This window comes from Westerdykella ornata (assembly GCF_010094085.1).
Source record: "Westerdykella ornata strain CBS 379.55 unplaced genomic scaffold EI97scaffold_10, whole genome shotgun sequence".
NCBI classification, from domain to species: Eukaryota; Fungi; Ascomycota; class Dothideomycetes; order Pleosporales; family Sporormiaceae; genus Westerdykella; species Westerdykella ornata.
In genome coordinates this window covers 493982-511883 of record NW_022986860.1, presented here as the reverse complement: position 1 = coordinate 511883, position 17902 = coordinate 493982, and the positions used below count along the sequence as shown (strand labels likewise).

At 52.2% G+C, this 17902-nt stretch overlaps 6 protein-coding genes across 6 annotated transcripts; 1 reads left to right on the top strand and 5 right to left on the bottom strand.

Moving 5' to 3' along the window:
- Positions 1-558: 558 nt before the first annotated feature.
- On the bottom strand, positions 559-1601 carry EI97DRAFT_42879 (RecF/RecN/SMC protein). The gene is made up of 4 exons (XM_033797289.1): positions 1276-1601; positions 1062-1221; positions 754-1011; positions 559-685 (listed from the first exon to the last, which is right to left on the bottom strand). Exons 1-4 carry the CDS (start codon positions 1314-1316, stop codon positions 656-658), a joined length of 489 nt encoding a protein of 162 aa, XP_033654052.1. The 5' UTR covers positions 1317-1601; the 3' UTR covers positions 559-655.
- A 542-nt stretch (positions 1602-2143) lies between these two features.
- On the bottom strand, positions 2144-3739 carry EI97DRAFT_377217 (concanavalin A-like lectin/glucanase; the record flags this gene model as incomplete). The annotated part of the gene is made up of 2 exons (XM_033795596.1): positions 2144-2509; positions 2744-3739. 2 exons carry the CDS (start codon positions 3737-3739, stop codon positions 2144-2146), a joined length of 1362 nt encoding a protein of 453 aa, XP_033654051.1.
- Positions 3740-6389: 2650 nt separating this feature from the next.
- EI97DRAFT_433344 (uncharacterized protein) lies at positions 6390-7611 on the bottom strand. Its single transcript, XM_033798372.1, has one exon. It carries the CDS (start codon positions 7475-7477, stop codon positions 6701-6703), a length of 777 nt encoding a protein of 258 aa, XP_033654050.1. The 5' UTR covers positions 7478-7611; the 3' UTR covers positions 6390-6700.
- Positions 7612-8360: 749 nt separating this feature from the next.
- On the bottom strand, positions 8361-9057 carry EI97DRAFT_433343 (kinase-like protein). The gene has a single exon (XM_033798371.1). It carries the CDS (start codon positions 9027-9029, stop codon positions 8385-8387), a length of 645 nt encoding a protein of 214 aa, XP_033654049.1. The 5' UTR covers positions 9030-9057; the 3' UTR covers positions 8361-8384.
- A 3628-nt stretch (positions 9058-12685) lies between these two features.
- Positions 12686-14652, bottom strand: EI97DRAFT_458434 (uncharacterized protein; the record flags this gene model as incomplete). The annotated part of the gene is made up of 2 exons (XM_033800911.1): positions 12686-13659; positions 13734-14652. The coding sequence occupies 2 exons, from the start codon at positions 14650-14652 to the stop codon at positions 12686-12688; spliced, it is 1893 nt and encodes a 630-aa protein (XP_033654048.1).
- A 1556-nt stretch (positions 14653-16208) lies between these two features.
- On the top strand, positions 16209-16927 carry EI97DRAFT_349908 (putative mitochondrial inner membrane translocase subunit; the record flags this gene model as incomplete). The annotated part of the gene is made up of 5 exons (XM_033794827.1): positions 16209-16277; positions 16332-16372; positions 16425-16556; positions 16621-16667; positions 16776-16927. Coding segments are annotated over 5 exons (441 nt in total), but the record flags the coding sequence as incomplete, so codon positions are not given.
- Between the last annotated feature and the right edge of the window lie 975 nt (positions 16928-17902).

Here is a 17902-nt window from a genome sequence, read left to right as displayed (position 1 = left end):
GTTGAGCTCATCAATCTCAGCGCGCAAGGCGTCATCTCGCTGTTTCTTGTTCTTGTAGTACGCCGTTCGACCTTGTTTGTCCTCTAACCGTTTTCGCTGACCTTCGGCTTCCGCCAGTTGTGACCGGAGATCATTCTCTTCATCCTTCTTGGCTGCATAATGAGGAAGGATCTGGGACAGTTCGTCCTCTCGTGCCTTGATCTGCTGCTGGATGTTCTTGAGATTTGTATCGTGTTGCTTTCGTGCCTTTTGTGCCGCGGATTGCCCGTCAGTTAACTCTCTATATTCCAGCTCGATCTTGGCTTTGCTCCGTGCGGAGTCTCTTCGATCCGCCTCCAGCTGTTCTCGCTCGTCTTTAAGAAGGTCGATCTGGGCGTTGAGCTGGTCAATCTCATTATCGATCCGCTTCATCTCATTCTCGTTCTCAATGAAAAGGTCCCGGTTGGTGTCCGTATCGACCATTCCATTCTGCCGCCGCGCATCGATCTCTGCGATCTTTTCCTCGTAGGCGATCTCATCTTGTCGGTTTATGACATAGAGCAAGCACCGCTTTTCGCGGTCTTTCTTGTTGTAGTCCTCCAGCTCTTTCCGCTCATCCTCGAGTTCCTCAAGACGTTTCTCAATTTCCTGAACGAGTTCATCGATCTTCGCGCGCTTATTGTCCGTATCCGTCAAAAGCTTCAAACTGTCTGTTCGCCGCGTCTCGTAGACATTTGAGCCGGAGATCTCCTTCAGCAGATTGAGTCGCTCCACATCCTTCATGTTTGTGAGAGCCGTCACACGTCCCTGCGGCACAATGTAGTATGGATTGGATCGTGAGAAGCCGGCCGATTCGAGAATTTGTTGCACTTCAGCCTTGGTCGCGTTTTTCCCGTCGATGGAGTACTCGTCTTTCTTCTGACCGATTGTGCGGCGCAGGTGGAATTCAGGGCGACCTGTGTGGAAACGGTCCTGGCTGTTGTCAAAGCACACCTCGACGTACGCTGACATCACGGCGGAGCCAGAGCCTTCCTAGGGACTTGTTAGGCCAATTCATGTCCCATAAAGTCAACTTAACATACATGCAGAAGTGCCTGCCGTTCCTCCCTGCTCATATGGTGGTAGTCATCGCCCAATACGAATCGTACGGCGGCGAAGAAATTACTCTTGCCCGATCCATTGCGGCCGACAATGACATTGCTTTTGGGGGAAAACGGTTCGATCTTGGTTTGCTCCTTGTAGCTGGTAGATACCATGTCAGCGCTTCCAACATCGGAGCATGAGGCGGAGTCTAACCTTTTGAAGCCTTGAATGGTGATTTGTTTGATATAACCCATGACTGCGGGGAAGGCGAGCTGCCAGCACGCCGCTGTCGATATGTAACAGCAAGTTCAGGGTCGTGTAAGAGAAGAATAAATCCTATGGAGTTCGCGACACAGTAAGCATAGCGGGCGGAACCAGAGCGGGGATGAATAAAACCTGGAGCTGGCGGCGGGCTTCTGCTCTGATCGTGGAGACGCGCCGGAAGACGCGCGAGAGGTAGTGCCAAGAACAACGTCCGAAGAGGGTTTAGCGTGGTTCTTCACAGCTCTGCCGTGTCTACGGGAGGAGACACATGGATCTATCCTTTTTTACGTATACTTGTAAGGGTAATGTGATCGCAATCGTAGAAGAGGAAGCAACGAGCTAGAAGCAATTTCGTAAAACCAACCGTTGATACTTCAGATGCGATTGCAACAACTCCTAGACAAGGTAAAGTAATTTTGGGAAGAAGCTGGAGATGATCAAGCACGATCGTCTCATCTACAGAGCAGGAGCCGTATCAAAAGGATGGCACCTCTGGATCTGTCAAGTTGTATGTGCGAGCCGTAGATGTCAATATGCCAATACTCGATTGTCAGTCAATATGCAAAAGATGCTATCGCAAAGGCTACCATATATGCATGTCCTAGAACGCACATGCCAATTGCTTTTTGCAAGTATATACAGAGGTCTAGATTTGACACCCGCATTATGCCCAAGCCCAAGATCAAGACAAGAATAACCCAAAATGGACACCTCAGTTCATAGAAAAACCAAGCTGTTGAAAGAAGCAAACACAGAGATTGAGTGGACCGACTTCCCCTTCGCTACGCTCTTCACAGTTTGCACTGAAAAGAATCCCTTAGTAAACGAACATCACAGCAGCGGCAACGAGGATGGCGAGAACGCTGGCCTTGTTGTTGCTCGCAGCGCCAGGGAATTCCAGAGGGGCCGAAGGCGTCGGAGCGGAAGCATTACCAGATGGCAAAGCAGGAAAGCCACCGGTCGGGAAGGGCACGCTGGGCGGGGGGTTGGTGTCCGTCTCAATGCCACCGGTTTGGTAGGGAGGGAACGAGGTAACGGGGTTGTCGACAGGAGGCTGAGCAGAAGGAGTAGAAGGCAAATCCGCACCATAGCCGGAGCTGGTGATGAGTGTGGTGGGAGTCTGGGCTGGAGGTGGGACACCAGTCACAGTCACCGTGGCAATGTCATCGCAATTGCAGGGCGTCTCGTGAGCCGTGCCGTTGTGGCCGATCGGGGTGGTAGGATAAGGTGGCTGTTCCTGGCCGTCCGTGCAGGTCGTAGACGGTTCTTGAGGCTGAGGAACGGCGCCGGATTCGGACGGCAAGCTCGATTCCTGAGGGAAGTCAGACTGCTCAGGGATGCTAGATTGGGTAGCAGTTGCAGATGGCTGATCCTGGCCGTCCGTGCAGGTCGTAGACGGTTCTTGAGGCTGAGGAACGGCGCCGGATTCGGACGGCAAGCTCGATTCCTGAGGGGAGTCAGACTGCTCAGGGATGCTAGATTGGGTAGCGGTTGCAGATGGCTGCGGGGCTTTGCCAGTAGCATCAATACCTGACTGCAAAGACCCCGTAGCGGAAGCCGTTGGAGCGAGCGTTACGCTGTTCTCGGGAGCACCATTCACATCCCCTGCCCCCACGACTTCAATGGATTGCCAGCTGCCGCTCTTGTCGGTCCATTTGTATTCCTTGCCTGGGGAGTAATTCTTGACCTTGACGCTCTCAACAGTCATGGTGAAGGGCGCCTTGCTGTAATCCGTGGGGCCTTCTGCCCACTCAATGACACCCTTTTCGTTACTAGGATCGCCTCCGGCCCAGATGCCCAATCTCACGGTGCACGGGGTCTGAGGATAATTTCTACCCCCATTGGCTTTGGGGTCGGCGTAGTTGAGCGTCCTAACGGGCTTGCCATCGATGAGGTAAACGAGCCTCTCGGCAGTCCAGTCCAGAGCATAGGTGTGCATCTCGGGTTGGGCATTGGAGACACCTACCTCGATCATTCGGTCGTAGGTCGTTGTGTTTCCTTTGCCGAAGAAGTTCGTTTGAACCGAATTCGGATGGGTGCCTAGGAATTCCCAATCGACCTCGTCCAGGTCCTCGGACTGCAGCACGATTGACGAGATAATGCCTTGGCCAGGACTGGCCTTCATCTTGACCTCGACGTATCCAAAGAAAAGATAGGCCTCTGATTGGATAGTAGGGGCATCTCCCCTCTTGTTTATCGTAAACTGGGCGCCTTCCTGGGAATAGGTCAGGGACCCGGCAGTCTGCTTCCAGCCCCGTACGGATTCAGCGCCCTTGCGGAAGTCGGTGTCGAAAGTGGCCGCCATGGCTGGGTCATTCGGGCAGTCTTTCTTGGTGGGGTCGCACTGGGTGAAGGTCTGCGCGCAAGCAAGCCCGGCGAAGGCACCTGCAATGGTAAAAAGAGTGAAACGCATCGTGAAGGTCGTATGCGAAAGGCTGGGTATTCGAGGAAAAAGATACAGGAAAGAGAGCTGTTGGATGAAGAGATCGTTTTCAAGAGTTGAATATCCTAATCCTCACGGAAGATGAGGACAGTAATGATCGTGGCTAGCGGCGGTGAAGGGAAAAGAATGGACTGTTCGACAAACGCTCCGTCTGAGCAGATGGACAATGCCGCAGGGAGTTTACGTCGGTGAAAGAACGAAGAAAAGGACAAAGCGCGACCTGCGTTTAAAGGGGGAAGGGAAAAGTAAGCGAGAGGGTGAGAAGAGGGAGAGGAGTTGGTTAAAGATAGGGATTCGGAAAGGGGAGGGGGCGCCGGAGGTTACCATGCCATGCACATCAGCGAAACGGCCCATCAAAAGAGACTCTGCAAAGCAATTTCCGTTGCGCAAGGAAGGCCGCTCCTGGCCGGCCATTCTTGTTCAGTGCCACCTGCCACCCTGCCACCTGCCACCCTGCGCCCAGCCGGTGCGCGTGGATGGGCGACCTGAGTGGACGAGAGACGCATTCTCCGTTGTTTCGTGAAACAAACTGCGGTCTCAGACGCTCCAGGGTCCCGCCGCCCAGTTCGGGAGAGCAACCAATCAATTCCGCGCCCTGGTTTGTTTCAGGCGGCGCCGACCGAGAGCCACTCAGCCCCGTTGCGCGTCTCCTTCTTTCGCATGAGCCTCACGCAGCCCCTGAATAATCCCGGTGTTGGTGGTGTTGCGATTTTGTTGGTCCACCTCCGTGGGGCGGTGCTTGTGGCTCTGCTACCTCCCAATCTAACTGTCTGTACTCCGCCGAAAGCCCACCGGCACTCCAATAATGATTCACATACTCTGTACAGTGTGCTCCGTATCTCAACATGTGTTACCGTAGTCCACGTCGGCCAGATGCTTGTAGATCTAGAAAGGAGACCGCCTGACCAGAAGCCTCGAGAATACGCACCACGTTCGTGCATGAGCCTTCTAGTAGTTGACTTGTTCTCGAGGTAAGGATCGATGCTGGAAGTCCGAACTCCCAGGAATTCGGCAACATGACTGAAGCCATGATGCAATCGTCAGCGTACCCTCGTGCAGACGTTGTGCAACGTGCTGGCGACGCTGCCCTCTTGCACGTCTTTGCATGGTTGATAAAACAAGTGGGAGTATTTCTCTTTGTTGATTGCCACAGTAAAGTAGTTGCAAAGTAAGTACAGTCGGAAAAGTCTGTCCCCAGCTACTTGCGTATCTCACTCGTAATATTGGACCTCCGGACTTCGCAGAACGGAACGCACTCTTGTCAGCTGCAAACCTCCGGTTGGCATGTGGTGCGAGTAGCTTTGCCCAGCCATATCTGGGGCCTATGGATCCTTGCTGGGGTGTCCGCCGTCCTCCGACCGTGTGGCCTGAGGTAAAGCAAAACGCCGGTGTTCCCCTATTTGCGCGTTATGGTGTGGTGGAAGGATTGTCTGTTCCTCTGGTGCACAGGTAACAATACAGGTCAATAAAATGCCATGCTGGTCCCAACAGGAGTTGTCCCATAGCTGGTGCATCACTGTCGGGCTCATCTTAACGTTGTGGAAGATCTCAGCGTTTATTCTCCTGCTCTTCTACTCGCTATGATGACACCACTTGCAGTTCAATGAATCGGCGTTTGCGCCTCCCCAACACACTATTCATCGGCATAGAAGCACTCCGCAAATGGCCTGGTGGCTCCAACGCGGCCACCCCTACCTGATGAGTGCGTACGGAGTACACTGGACTGGGGTAATGTCACACTGGGTCGTTCAAGCCTTTGGTCGGGCCATGGCCAATTGGCCATATGGCGCTTGATAACATATTCGGTGGACACAGCGCAGCATCCCACGGGCTTGGAACCTTGCTTCGGCTCGGTCGGTTCGCCACCATGCGACGATGGAACCGCCCATGGACCGACGAGTAAATATGAATATGAGAAGGACCCATAGCCGCTGACGACAAGAGCACTCTCTTCTTCGTCGAAGATAATAGAAGGTGCCGGCTGGGAGCGCTACAAGTTCATGTTACGGGCTCTCGATTATTGAACTGTCGGTGCGCAGGATGGAATCCTCCAGGGATGACCCTCAACAGGGCACTAAACGCATACGTCAGCACCAGTCGTGTTCGTTCCTCTTCCACTATCAGGTTCTTCCTGATGAAGGCTCAGTACTCTCTTTGATCTGCATTCGAAAACCTGCAACATGACGCCACTTCTTCACCTGGGTTATGTTGCCAAAACCGCAGGGTGATTCCATGGGCAGTTACCAGATTCGCTATGTTCAAGTGTAGGAAGAAGTCATCACAGCCATTGTGAAAACACTCGTTTCTAATGAGAGATTGCGCCTCTCTCAAAGAAGAAACTTACCTGAGCTCATACTTGTCGGCGATATGAACATCGCTCGGGGTGGGTCCCGCCGGCTGCTCCGAGTTGCCGCATCTGAGCTTCGTGACGTCTAGTGCCCTAATAATTGCGACAAGGAGTCAAAGTAAAGCGGCTTGATCAGCTAGATGAAGAGGCAGAAGATGGATAGGACTATGGCGGGTGGAGGTGGGTTGGAACAAGGTTATGGCGCTAATGGCCTTGGCATCCTTTTTGGGGTTTGGAAACTCACAAGGTCACTCATTCACCTTCACTTGCAAAAATCAACGACACAAGATCTCATCGGAATGATGCCTTTTCTTATTGATATACATACTCATGATATAGTCTCAATACCGCATGGCATGAATGACACAGAAACACACGCCAACGCTTCTATCGAATCCCAATATGCAGATGAGAATACGAACTCATCGAACAGCTCACATGCGCCTACATCCTGCTGCCACCTTGCAAACTTGGCTAACCATTTGCATACAGATAACTGATCTACTGCATCAGTGCGCGAGGTCGCTCCCAAAAGGTATCATCCAACCTCATGTCCGGCCATCCTCTTCGCTGTGGGTACTGCTTCAGTGACGACCCGCCAACAGGCATATAGCCATTGACGTGGAAACGAAGAAGGCATACAGAAAACCGTGAGCGCCGAGCAGAGTCCGAATGATAATCCAAGGAATAGGGCGCAAGTGCACCAGTCGCCAAATCACATTTCCCTCGCCAAAGATCCAGATGTCAACGCCTTGAAGGAATGCTGCTGCTTGGGGACGCCATCTCGGTACTAGCGCTTCGGCACAGCCTACAGTGGTGTTTTCCAGAGCGGAAAACACTATCTGAGTGCCGGCGGAAACCAGAGCTAGACCGAAGATGTAGATAACGGCGATGACAGCGTGTACCCATGAATGCAGCTCGACGACATCGCGCAATAGGCGGAGACGTTCCGAAATCGTAATCTCGCCACGTACAAGCGCGTTGCGTAGATGGTATGTCTTCCGTGGGTCGTCGTCCCTATGCATCGCGGCCAATAGATCATCAAAGGCGTCGAAGAACTCAGACCGTGCGAGCCAGAGAAGAACTTGATCGATTTTGCTGGCGAATTGCAAGGCAAGCCTCTGCCGGCACAAGAGGCATGCCGCTTCAGGATTTGTTGCGTTCCATTTGCTCAGACACTGAAAGCCCACGACGTGACCGCATGGTTTCAGCTTTATGGCATGACAGCCAACGGGGTTGAATGGAGCGTAAGGCTGCATACAGATGAAGCACTCGTCGGATGCGGTAACGTCCGCGTCGGTATATTGAAAGTTCTTGGCCATGTCCGCCCCGATAGCTGCGCGAAGGGGGACGGGCTCCATCTTTCAGCACTCTGTGTTGCGGGGTGACACTCAAACCGGTTGAGTTGGGTTGCGTCTTGCAGAGATGCGGATGGAAAAGTGTAGAACAGGCGTGGCAATTTATATGTGGGAAGACGTCTGTAACAGTTGCCTACTATGTTCATTCACTGCAATGGGGTTCATGAGACATTCAGAGAGAAACATTGTTCTTTGACAAAGTAGTGGTACTTAGGCATCAGCTTTAATATAGAAGGGAAATTGATGATTCATGACTAGACTACGCGCTTAGTGTTCGTCTTGCTGTGAAAGTGCCATGCATGGAAGATAGACCTTTGGATCGCAATTGGGTATATGGGGTATACCGTTCATGCACAACAGCAGTCTAAAAATTCACGAGTTCCGCTATTCGCGAACTATCATCAATCACTATGTTGGGCAGAGTGTTACATTGTTGAGAAATGTTGAAGAAGTGTTTGTATGTATACTTATATTGTGAACTCTGATTTAGATTCACTTGGAAAGTATTGGTCAGACAGTGAAATTGTACAAATAAGTAAGCATGCATGGTGAATACCAACTGTCGTCTAGCAATTGTTATCTTGTTTCTTCTGTATACACTTCATGGCCTCATGGCGTCTCGGTGTCCTGGCTACCCAGAGAACGCTATGTACTTCTGCACCCCATCCTTCCCGTTAATTCGGGAGATCTCGCTGGTTAGCTATGTTTGCTGGAATTGGTTCCGATAAACGTTGGTTGTACAAGTGGCGGACCCGTTCCAGAAGATAGTCCGCCCTTGCTCGAGAAAAAGGATTCCTTTCCAAGGCGAGCATCATGCAGGCATTGAATTCGTTACTGAGTGGAGGGCACGGCTGCGGAACCCCCACAATTGGCATCCACGGAAGTGGTGGCTGCTGATGTACTGGAGTGACTATCCTTTCCGCAACGATCTGGCAGTAAAGATAACGCCGCCCGATCGGCCAAGTAGGCCAACGATATGCCAGTAGCGGCTCATTGGACCGTTCTGGTCCAACCTTCTGATGATATCCGGAACACTTTCGATGGGATACTTTCCGTGAACGAGTTGGTGAATAACGGCCCCAATAGCCCAGATGTCCGCAGGTGGTCCATACGGGGCGGAAGTCCATATGTACGCGGGATTGCGCATCTCGGGAGGCCAACAGATGGGATATCCCAAAGCCTCCGGTTGCAAATTTGGGTTCTCCAGAAAGAATGCAGCATTTCCAAAGTCACCAAGCTTGACTAGAATATCCCCACGGTCGGCTCGGTCCCCCAAGTGTTTTACGAGTATATTACTTGGATGTATGGCTCTATGAACCATACATCTCCAGTGGCCATTTCCAGGAGGTTTTCTGTTCCAGTCCGTCGGGCGTCCCATTCCCTCGTGCAGAAAGGCAAGCGCAGCGCTAAGCTGCACAAATATGCTCAACAAACAGGTTTCATTGTGCACGATACAAAACTGGCCACTCGAGTACGTAAGCCTTGCAACGTACGACAAGCTTCTCCACGGACAGTATTCCAGTATCAGCTCTGCGGTATCCGCTCTTCCTGACATTATCACTCCTTTGCATTGTATAATAGCTTCATGAAATGGGAGAGCTCTGAGAGCAGAGATCTCGTTCAGAAGTTTGCGTAAACCCGATATGTTCGTTGTAGACCACCGGGTTGTCGATGGAGCGTCTTTGTAACGCCATTGCTTTACCGCGACCGCTTGACCCGAGTCTGGGTTTCGGTAAAGATATATGATACTGTTATCGCTTGTCACAAGGGCTCTGCGCTTCTGATAGGACTGCCAGTGGGTACGAATATTGTTACTGGAGTGAACCAAAGTGAATCGGCCATGTAGTTCCGGAAACCGGCCGTCCAAGGACTGTGGGACGTTTGGCATCGGCATATGGCTCCATGGGTGAGCCATTCCCTAGTTGGTGAGAGTTTCGACAATTCGAGCGGTGGATCGTACGCGGAAATCATCTAAATTGAAACTAGTAGATGTGAATACTCGTGTCAATGTGTCTGCGACCACGGGTAGGATAGGGTACGAGGTATGATGACCTACCGGCGGAGCTTATATAGCGGTATTTCTGGGCTCTGTCTGCCGTTGACGTAGCCCATCTAATCAATACATTATCAATTGTCAAGTGAGTGCATACCAGCCTGTGGTGCAAGTCAAAGAGTCATGAGTTGACCGTGGCGCCCAAGCAAGCAGCTGACAGCCCGGAGAAAAAATGCCGCTGCCTCTGTGCACAGTTTCGGCCGCCAGATTGGAAGTCGCAGGTTTCCACCTTCCCAAGTGTTAGGATAATATTCAGGAAGCACATGTTTTAGATCTGCTAACGCACGACCTAGTAACAGCTAATGAGGAGTTATTAAGGCGGCAATAATATCTTGCTGGTGCGGCTCTGTCTCTGCGCGCACAGTCTCTGCCAACGCTCACACATGATTTGGACGTGGGCGGCTGGTAACTTTTACCACCTCGACACACAATGGGCAGGAGTGCATAAACTTGGGCAAAGCACTGATGAGTCGACCAAGCATCTAAGGCACTTTCAGGTAGAAGTCCGTATGCGTACCGACCGCGAACAGTGCTCCTTCCGATATTGTAAGGATCCGATGGAAGCAATACAGCCAGCATGCAATTGGGTCTCAACGGCCTATCTTCTATTTATGTTGGCGCACTTCCTTTTTGTGTCTTTTTTTGCAAAAATAGAAAGGCAAGCATTCGCAGTTCACCCTTGAGTTGTACAGGCTACTCGGCCAGTTTTTCCATGAAATGATTTCGCCCATTCGAGAGAAAGTCGGAGTTTACTGTTAACCCTGCAACCAACGCAATCGTGGTCGTGGCCGTGGCCGCTTGAGGATACTGCCTATCCAGATCACTTCGCGGTAGGGCATGATTAGCTTGTTATACCGGCACGTAACATTCTGAACCCGTGGATTCTGTTCAATAGATTAGATCAGCTACGCGCTTTATTGCTCATTCCTAAAGCAAACTGTTACGGATCCTCTGGACACTCCCCCGAGCCGCAATCCCTTTCCCGTCTTTAGTTTTTCACCCACTCATCACCCCGTATCCTCGCTGTCTCCCCTTCCACACTCCCCCTGTCTCCTCCTCTCCCAATCCACTTAACGCCACTACGGCACCTGAGTCCCTAAAGCTGGCTTGATGGTGAGTTAGTGTACATTAGTCTCACAACCGCCTATTTTCTACAACGAAACGACCGCAAAAACCCGAAGTTCACCGAAGTTTCAAATCCGAGTCTCGGCTGAGTTATGCTTCTGCTCTTGCTGTTTGCTGTGTAGAGAACGCAATGAGTATGTCAGTGGGTTGAGGTGGGATGTGCAGTGTGTGGGAGATGGGAATTTTGGCATAAAACTTAGAACGATGAAGAAGAAGTGATAGGAAACCAGAGGAAGAGAGTCAATAGCGGCTTTCCTAGCTTCCTCTTTGCCCTGCTGAGCAGTCTGTACACTTACATTTCCAAAAAATACTTGGTGTTCAGGGGCAAGTATTCAAAATTCGCCACCCGCGTGACGTGTGCAGCACAGAAGCCTGGGCAGAGCTGGGCGACAGCACTTGTCAGCGTTTCAAACAATAAGTGCCTTAGATAATCTGAGTATCTTGCAGCCACAGCAGATATAAATTATTCGTTGCATAAGTAATATGTATAGAACTTGACTAAGGCCAGGCCTTGGCTGGTTCTCCGCGGTTCTATGGCGGCTCCTGGGTGGCGAATGTTGAACACTTACCCCAACACCAGTGCATTCAAGTATATCATAAAATATTTCGAAATATTTTGCCATTCAACAAAAACAAAGTCGCTTTAGCTCACTTGGGAGAGCGCCAGACTGAAGAAATCAGTATGGGGAAGACTATGCTGCAAACTTCAGTATTGAACGAAATGTTGGTATCTGGAGGTACTGCGTTCGATCCGCAGAAGCGACATTTTTTCTTTATTTTTCGTTTTTCCGGCACTGCTCTGGTCTCTGAGGGTTATATTTGCGCCCTAGTTGGATGTAGCGTGTGTGGTGCGACAGTGAAGGATCTATGTCTACCTCCGTGGCCACTCACGATGGTTGCACGTTCCGGTATTTACCTAGCGTGCAATGAGATTTGACCCGGCCCATGGCTGGGGCTTAACTATCTATCAAGCAAAGAGTCACTTAGACGTAATGCAACAGCTCAGCTATTGCTCGAGAAACCAATAGGACGCCATTTCAGGGAGAATGGGAGTGGTCTATATATATCATACCTGCTTAGCACTTTTCCCAAGAGCTTAGGAAGTGTATATTTTCGGAAAGAAGATTCAGTGAAGGCAAGTATATGATTACACAGACTCCAGAGCTCCGGTCTTCTGTAGGTAATTGTGGGCAATCTGTATGGCCCAATTGAGCCTCCAAGTAAACGTTATACATATCCCATTCATTTCTCACCGACTCTATAGCGAAGGGACAAGCGGTGTTATAGACACCCTTCATCACACAGTGCATACACTCCAGACAACGTCACGAGCACCAATTGGGTGAACCTATGTTTGAACGCGTGTTTCTTATTCAGTACTACATACGAACTGCTGCTCCGGAGCAAATCAGCAGGCGTACCTAGCCACAGCGCTCGTATTAATGCTCGCAGGGGAACTTTTCCTTGTCCACACGCACATGCTATTCATTGAATGCTTCCATCCAAACAGCGCGTCTGGTCCGGCAGGAGTGGTTCGAGCGAGGATGCAGAGTGGGGTTTTTATGTCATCGGACAGGTGTTATGGGTTGGTGATGCTATTGTTTTGAGTTTTGAGGACGAACGGTGGAGAAAGTTAGAAGGATCCGGATTGAGGGCAATGCAAGGATGATGTATGGATGCTGGAATATTCGCCCAAAGGAACGTAATTTTGTCAAGGAGCGCCACGATAGAGGCCGGTTCGTCATCGGCAGGAGGATGCTCTACCCAAAGTGAGACAACCTAGAACAATCCGTAATACCGGTCGAGCCGCTGTTGAAAGCGAGCGGAATTAGCGAATTTGATCCAAAGGTCCCGATATCAGGATGGCTCTCTAGTTCTACACCTCAGAAGAGCGAGACGAACCTCCGTGAGATATGCACCCAGGCGCGATGATATAGCTGAATAGCCTCCACCAGCGTAGCAGTGAAGACGAAAGAGAACAGAACGCAAAATAAGGCAAGAACAAAGACGGCCCACCCCGTCATGTCCGAAAGCTAAGCACCAACGGCGGCGCTTCTACCTCCTCCGCGGGGATCACCAGGAAGTGCCGCTGGGCTTCCGTCGTGATGATGGACGCAGCCTGCTTGATCAAAGCACCCCGGACCCATAGTGGGGTGGGGAGGAGGGAAGTTGTCGTCGTAGTCGTCATCGTAGTATTCGTCTCCCGGATCGAGAGACGCATCGTCGGGGTGCCTGTCGTAGCTGCCAGGTGGAACATTTTGATTGTGCTGAGCGTTGTTCGCATTGTTCTGACCCTTCTTGTTTCCCTTCTTTCCCTTTCGTCCCTTCATGCGGGCCTTTTCCAGGAGCCGTCGCTTCTCCGCAAGCCGCTTCCTTTCTTTCCTGTCCTTCATCTCGTACTTCCTTATCAAAGCCACCGGTGGCACGCCGAATATGGCCTCGTACTCGCAGAACTGGCAAATCCATGGCTGGGCTGGAGGGTTATGGAAGTTTGCATACTGTTGGGCCAACCTGCGCTTGCGTGCGGCATAGGCGTACAATTTCGAAGCGCTGCGGCGTGGCTTTGGCGGCGGAGGGGCAGGTGGTGGCTGCTGGCCAGTAGTCGCGTGCGCACCACCGTTATTCGGGGGAGGAGCCTTGCCTGCCTGCGGATGGGAGGCGCCATTGGGAGGCCCAGTTGCAGGTGCGCCCTGCGGGGGCCTGTCGTAGCCCGCAGTCGGTGTCGTGCGGGTAGCGGCAGTAGGGTGAGCGGGACGCCGTGGTGGAGGACCGTGACGGTCGGAGGGATATGCACCCGGAGGCTGCGGATCTGCGCCGTTTTGGTGGCCAGGCCACACCATCTGGCTAGCAGAATCGGAGCCGCAGGTGAAGGTGAATTGGGTCTTGTTCGCGGTGGGCTTGGAAGCCTCCTGGTGCAGCAGGCTCACGTTCTCATTGCTTTGGGATGGCGGAGTCGCTTGGGCGTTTGCGATGGCGGTCGAGATGATGCCGCTGTTGTCTTGGGGTCCTGGAGAGAAAAGAGGGTCAGTGCACGGACGGTAGAGAAGGCTTGGTTTTGCCGAGGTGGGTTAGGGGACGTACGCTTGTTGCTGTTAGCCTTGACGTGGGCCAGATTCAGATTGGCCGAGTTCGTCTGGCCTAGCACACGCCGCTCCGACCTTCCTGACCCTGAGCGCCCAAATCGCCCTCGCCCCGCGCCTGAGATGCCTGTACCAGATCCGTTGTTCTGTGGAGTCGAGGGTGCCGATGCATAATACCTCCCCGGTCCATCCGTATCGTCAGAGGTGGCTCCGTCATGTCCAGAGATACCCATACTAGCCATTTCCGCAGACAGACTCGAGTGGTGTGCACTGGTGCCCCCCATATTCGGGATCTTGCGCTTCTTTTTGTTGTTTGTGTTCTCAAAAGACTCGTAGCCGTCTGCCGAAGACGTCGTCGACGCCGGCTTTGGATATCCGGTGCCTGTAGCCTTTCCACCCTGCCTTCTGCTATAGGGATCGCTCGGAGACGTGGGCACCGGGCGCCCACGCTCATCCACTTTGTACTCGTCATAGTTCTCGTCTCCGCTCTCGCCGTCCGAGTGGTCCTGCCCGCAGTGACAAGCATGATGATCGCTGTCGCCCCTTCGCACCTCTACGCGCGGGCTGGCCCGGCTTTCCACGGGGGAATATGGGAAGTTGAACAGCGCTGTGGAGGACGGGGGCGCAGGCGGGTAGACGATGGATTTGGCCTGCTCTGGGGACAAGCGCGAGCGCAAGGGTCGCGATGGCAGAGGACGTATCGGCCGGTCGGGGTACATTGGACTTGTGGTATCCGAGTTGGAGCGCAGCGGGGAGGATGCGGAACGGGTCAGGTTGTATCCTGGGGAGAGGGCGAAGGGTGTCAGCAAGCTGATGACAGTGTTGAAGAACCCAAGTGTCGCAACGACGAGAGTGTGAAAGTAGATGGACTTGAGGATGGGGCCCAAATCACGGCACGTACCTGCAGCTGGGCCCGCCATGATCACCAGCAGCCTTCGGGCAGTACCAGATGGACAGTTATTCTTGTTTCCCCCACACCAAAGCTATCACCGTGTTATCCAAAACCGCGTTCAAGCCCAGTTCCTGCTGTTGTTTGTACCCCTGTCCGGATCGGTGGCCTCGTGGATTCGAAGGCGCGGAACAGGCGTCTTGCGGTGGAAACAAGCTTTCCGATGACCTTTACGGCTCCTTGATTGCTTCCAGATGCACCAACGTACTCGTAGAAAACAGAAGGCCGAATGCTGTTCAAATCGATCTGAATGGATGTCAGTCGAAGTCGATAACCCCTCGCCTTTCCTCGGCACTCCCCTGACAGGCACTGCTGTGCGACCAGCCTCGCGATACTAGCAGCCGGCTATCCAACCACGAACCAGCAGCCAGGAGAGTGTGTACGTACAGTATTGTTTGTGAGGGGAGCGGTGGGGGTGGGGGTTGTGGTGACGGTACCTGAAAATGGAGATATGGGCCGTTGTCGCCAAGCCACACGTTGGCAGAATGTAGGCGGAATGATGTGTCCTGCGACGGCACAGGTACGAGCACGACCGCAGCCGCGCAGATGCTCCCGGCGATGGCAGTTGGGTCTAAACGGGGCGTAGGTTGATGAAGGTTGGCTTGGAGAGTCTTCACAGGGGGGGCGTCCCTAGAGTAGAGAGGTTGACAGTAGGGACTTGTTGGTCGCAAGAAGACCGTGCTCAAGAGATGCGCTAATATCAAAACGAGATTGGTAAGAACATTCACCATGTCACCCCCCAATGGCCAACGGCTTGCCACCACCCTTTCCTTCGCTTTCTATACAATGCTTTTTCCAAGTTGCTAACACGTTCGGTATACGCATTGTTCATTCATTCTGTGGGCTAGCGGATTGCTCATTTATACTGTGTAGGAACAGTCCTTGTCCCTTCTCTCCCGGGCCAGCTTCGGAACATTCCGAACGGCCTTGAACGTGCCTCGGATTGGTAATCCTCAAACCAGAATCAGCGAGCTTACTGCATAGGCAATTGGCTGTGACTGTGCATGCGCGAGGGGCGCATGTTGATTACGATTAAGATGGAAAGTTGACTTCTGCACCACTCAACTCATGTCAATAGACGTGTTGATCTCTCTACCCTAGTCCTGCCACGAGGTTTTGAGTGAGACTGGCTTGTTCTCGGTTGGATAACTCCGTCAACATGTCGAGATACCTCTATCCTACGGAGTACGACCGAAAAAGATACTTCTATTTCTTCATGTGTGTACAACCTCTGAGCTCCTCAGGAATCGCACAAGGGAACCGTCTCCGCCCGTTCTCTTGGTGACAATAGCCTGGAAATGCTCCGTTTGGGTCTGCTCTATTCGATCGACACTCAAGGGATCTATGTTATGACCGGTATACCTTCCGCAGCTAATAACAATTCACGGTTTCTCAAAAGGACATTTAATACGGTGTGTAGAACCCCTCCCCAATCGGGGTTCGGGGGAACGTACTGCCGTGCATAGATGATATCATCATCCATTCCAACCCACCTCAACCACATCCAAAGTCCCGCCTGGTCCCACCATGGATCACACTCGAGACCCCTGTCCTTGGGTTGCCCTCAGCGACTTCGGCGGTGCCTTTTGCATGGGCGTACGTGTTTGGGCTCTCATCGCTCTATCCGAGCCCTGAGCTAACCGCTTTCAGGCCATTGGCGGAGCTATATGGCATGGCATCAAGGGGTTCCGGTAAACTCATACCTCGTCTATCCTCAAGAGAGATGTACTCAGAGTATGTCAGTAACTCTCCCCTTGGAGAGCGACGTATAGGTGCGGTAACAGCTATCAAAGCAAGAGCACCAGTACTCGGGGGCAACTTCGGAGTATGGGGGGGCCTGTTCTCTACATTTGATTGCGCTGTCAAGGGGATAAGGTATACTGGCGTTACTGTTCAAGTATTGCAATATCATCTGTTCTCGCGCTAACCGGTGAATCAGGAAGAAGGAAGACCCGTGGAATGCAATCATCGGGGGGTTCATGACAGGTTCGTGTTATCGTTATCGTCACTACTTCAATGTTGCATACTTGCAGCGCATGATCTACATCCGCGATTCATAAGGACCCTCTTCTAGTATCACTAATCCCGCCGCAGGCGGCGCACTCGCCGTTCGAGGAGGTCCCAGAGCAATGCGGAACAACGCAATCGGTTGTGCTGTCCTCCTTGCTGTGATAGAAGGCGTCGGTATCACCATGGGTCGCATGATGGCCGAAAACACGAGGCTCGAAGCACCTCCACCTCCACCTCAGCAGCAAGCTATCGCTGCGTGAAAACTGAGCCGCCATCCAGTCGTACTGGCGGGGACGTCTGCGCCTGACGGCCATGCTCTGAAAAATTTCTTGGGCGTTGATCGGAGTATTGGAACAGAGTTAAGGTTATACTTGTATCCGGCGTTACTTTGGTCGCATAATGATCCTGGATTCAATGACACCACGGTCCTTCCAAACGGTGATACAAGACAGTCACTTCAACATGGATGGGCTGCATCCCGAATGTTTATCCTGAGTGACCATTGCTGATGGATCCTCAAAACGCTGTACTAATTCCAAACTGCGGTGAAAAGACATGTAGTTGTCAGCTACTGTACAGCTTCGGTTTGAACCATGCCAATTACAGCTCTGATTCAGTTTCAAGCCATCTCCTACACTGTCTCCCATCAGCTTTCGATTCTATCCTCCCCCGTCAACCGAGCGAATCGGCCTCTATCTAGAGTCAGGGCGCTCGGAGCTCGTTTTCTGGGCCCCCTTCATACGAGCCAACATTCAACATGGGCGTCTACCACGCCAGCCTTGCGCACACACATGAGCTTACGAGAAAATCGTCGCTGTGCGTTGCTGCGCTCAACAAGCCCAAGGCTCTGCTGGCTAAAAATCGTGCGCCGTACATGCTGGGAAAGACGATGTCGGAATTAGATCTGAGACCTATCCAAGGGCCGTGTGGTTCTGATCCAGTTTACAATGCAACACTTTAAATTGAAGTGGAGGACGGTTGGATATGATCATGCTCTGTTGAGTAACGGGCTGAAGAATCTGTAGTGGAATGTGTGGGGTTTCAAGCAATCGACAGATTTCAGGCATATCAACGAATCTGTGAGTGATGCGCTGAGCGCATACCAGGGTGCAACTGACAGCTAACTTAGTACACCAGATCAACAAGAAGATAAATCCCCTGTCGATTCCGTCGCTTGGTCTTTTCCCGGACGTGGAGGAAGTGCATGAAAG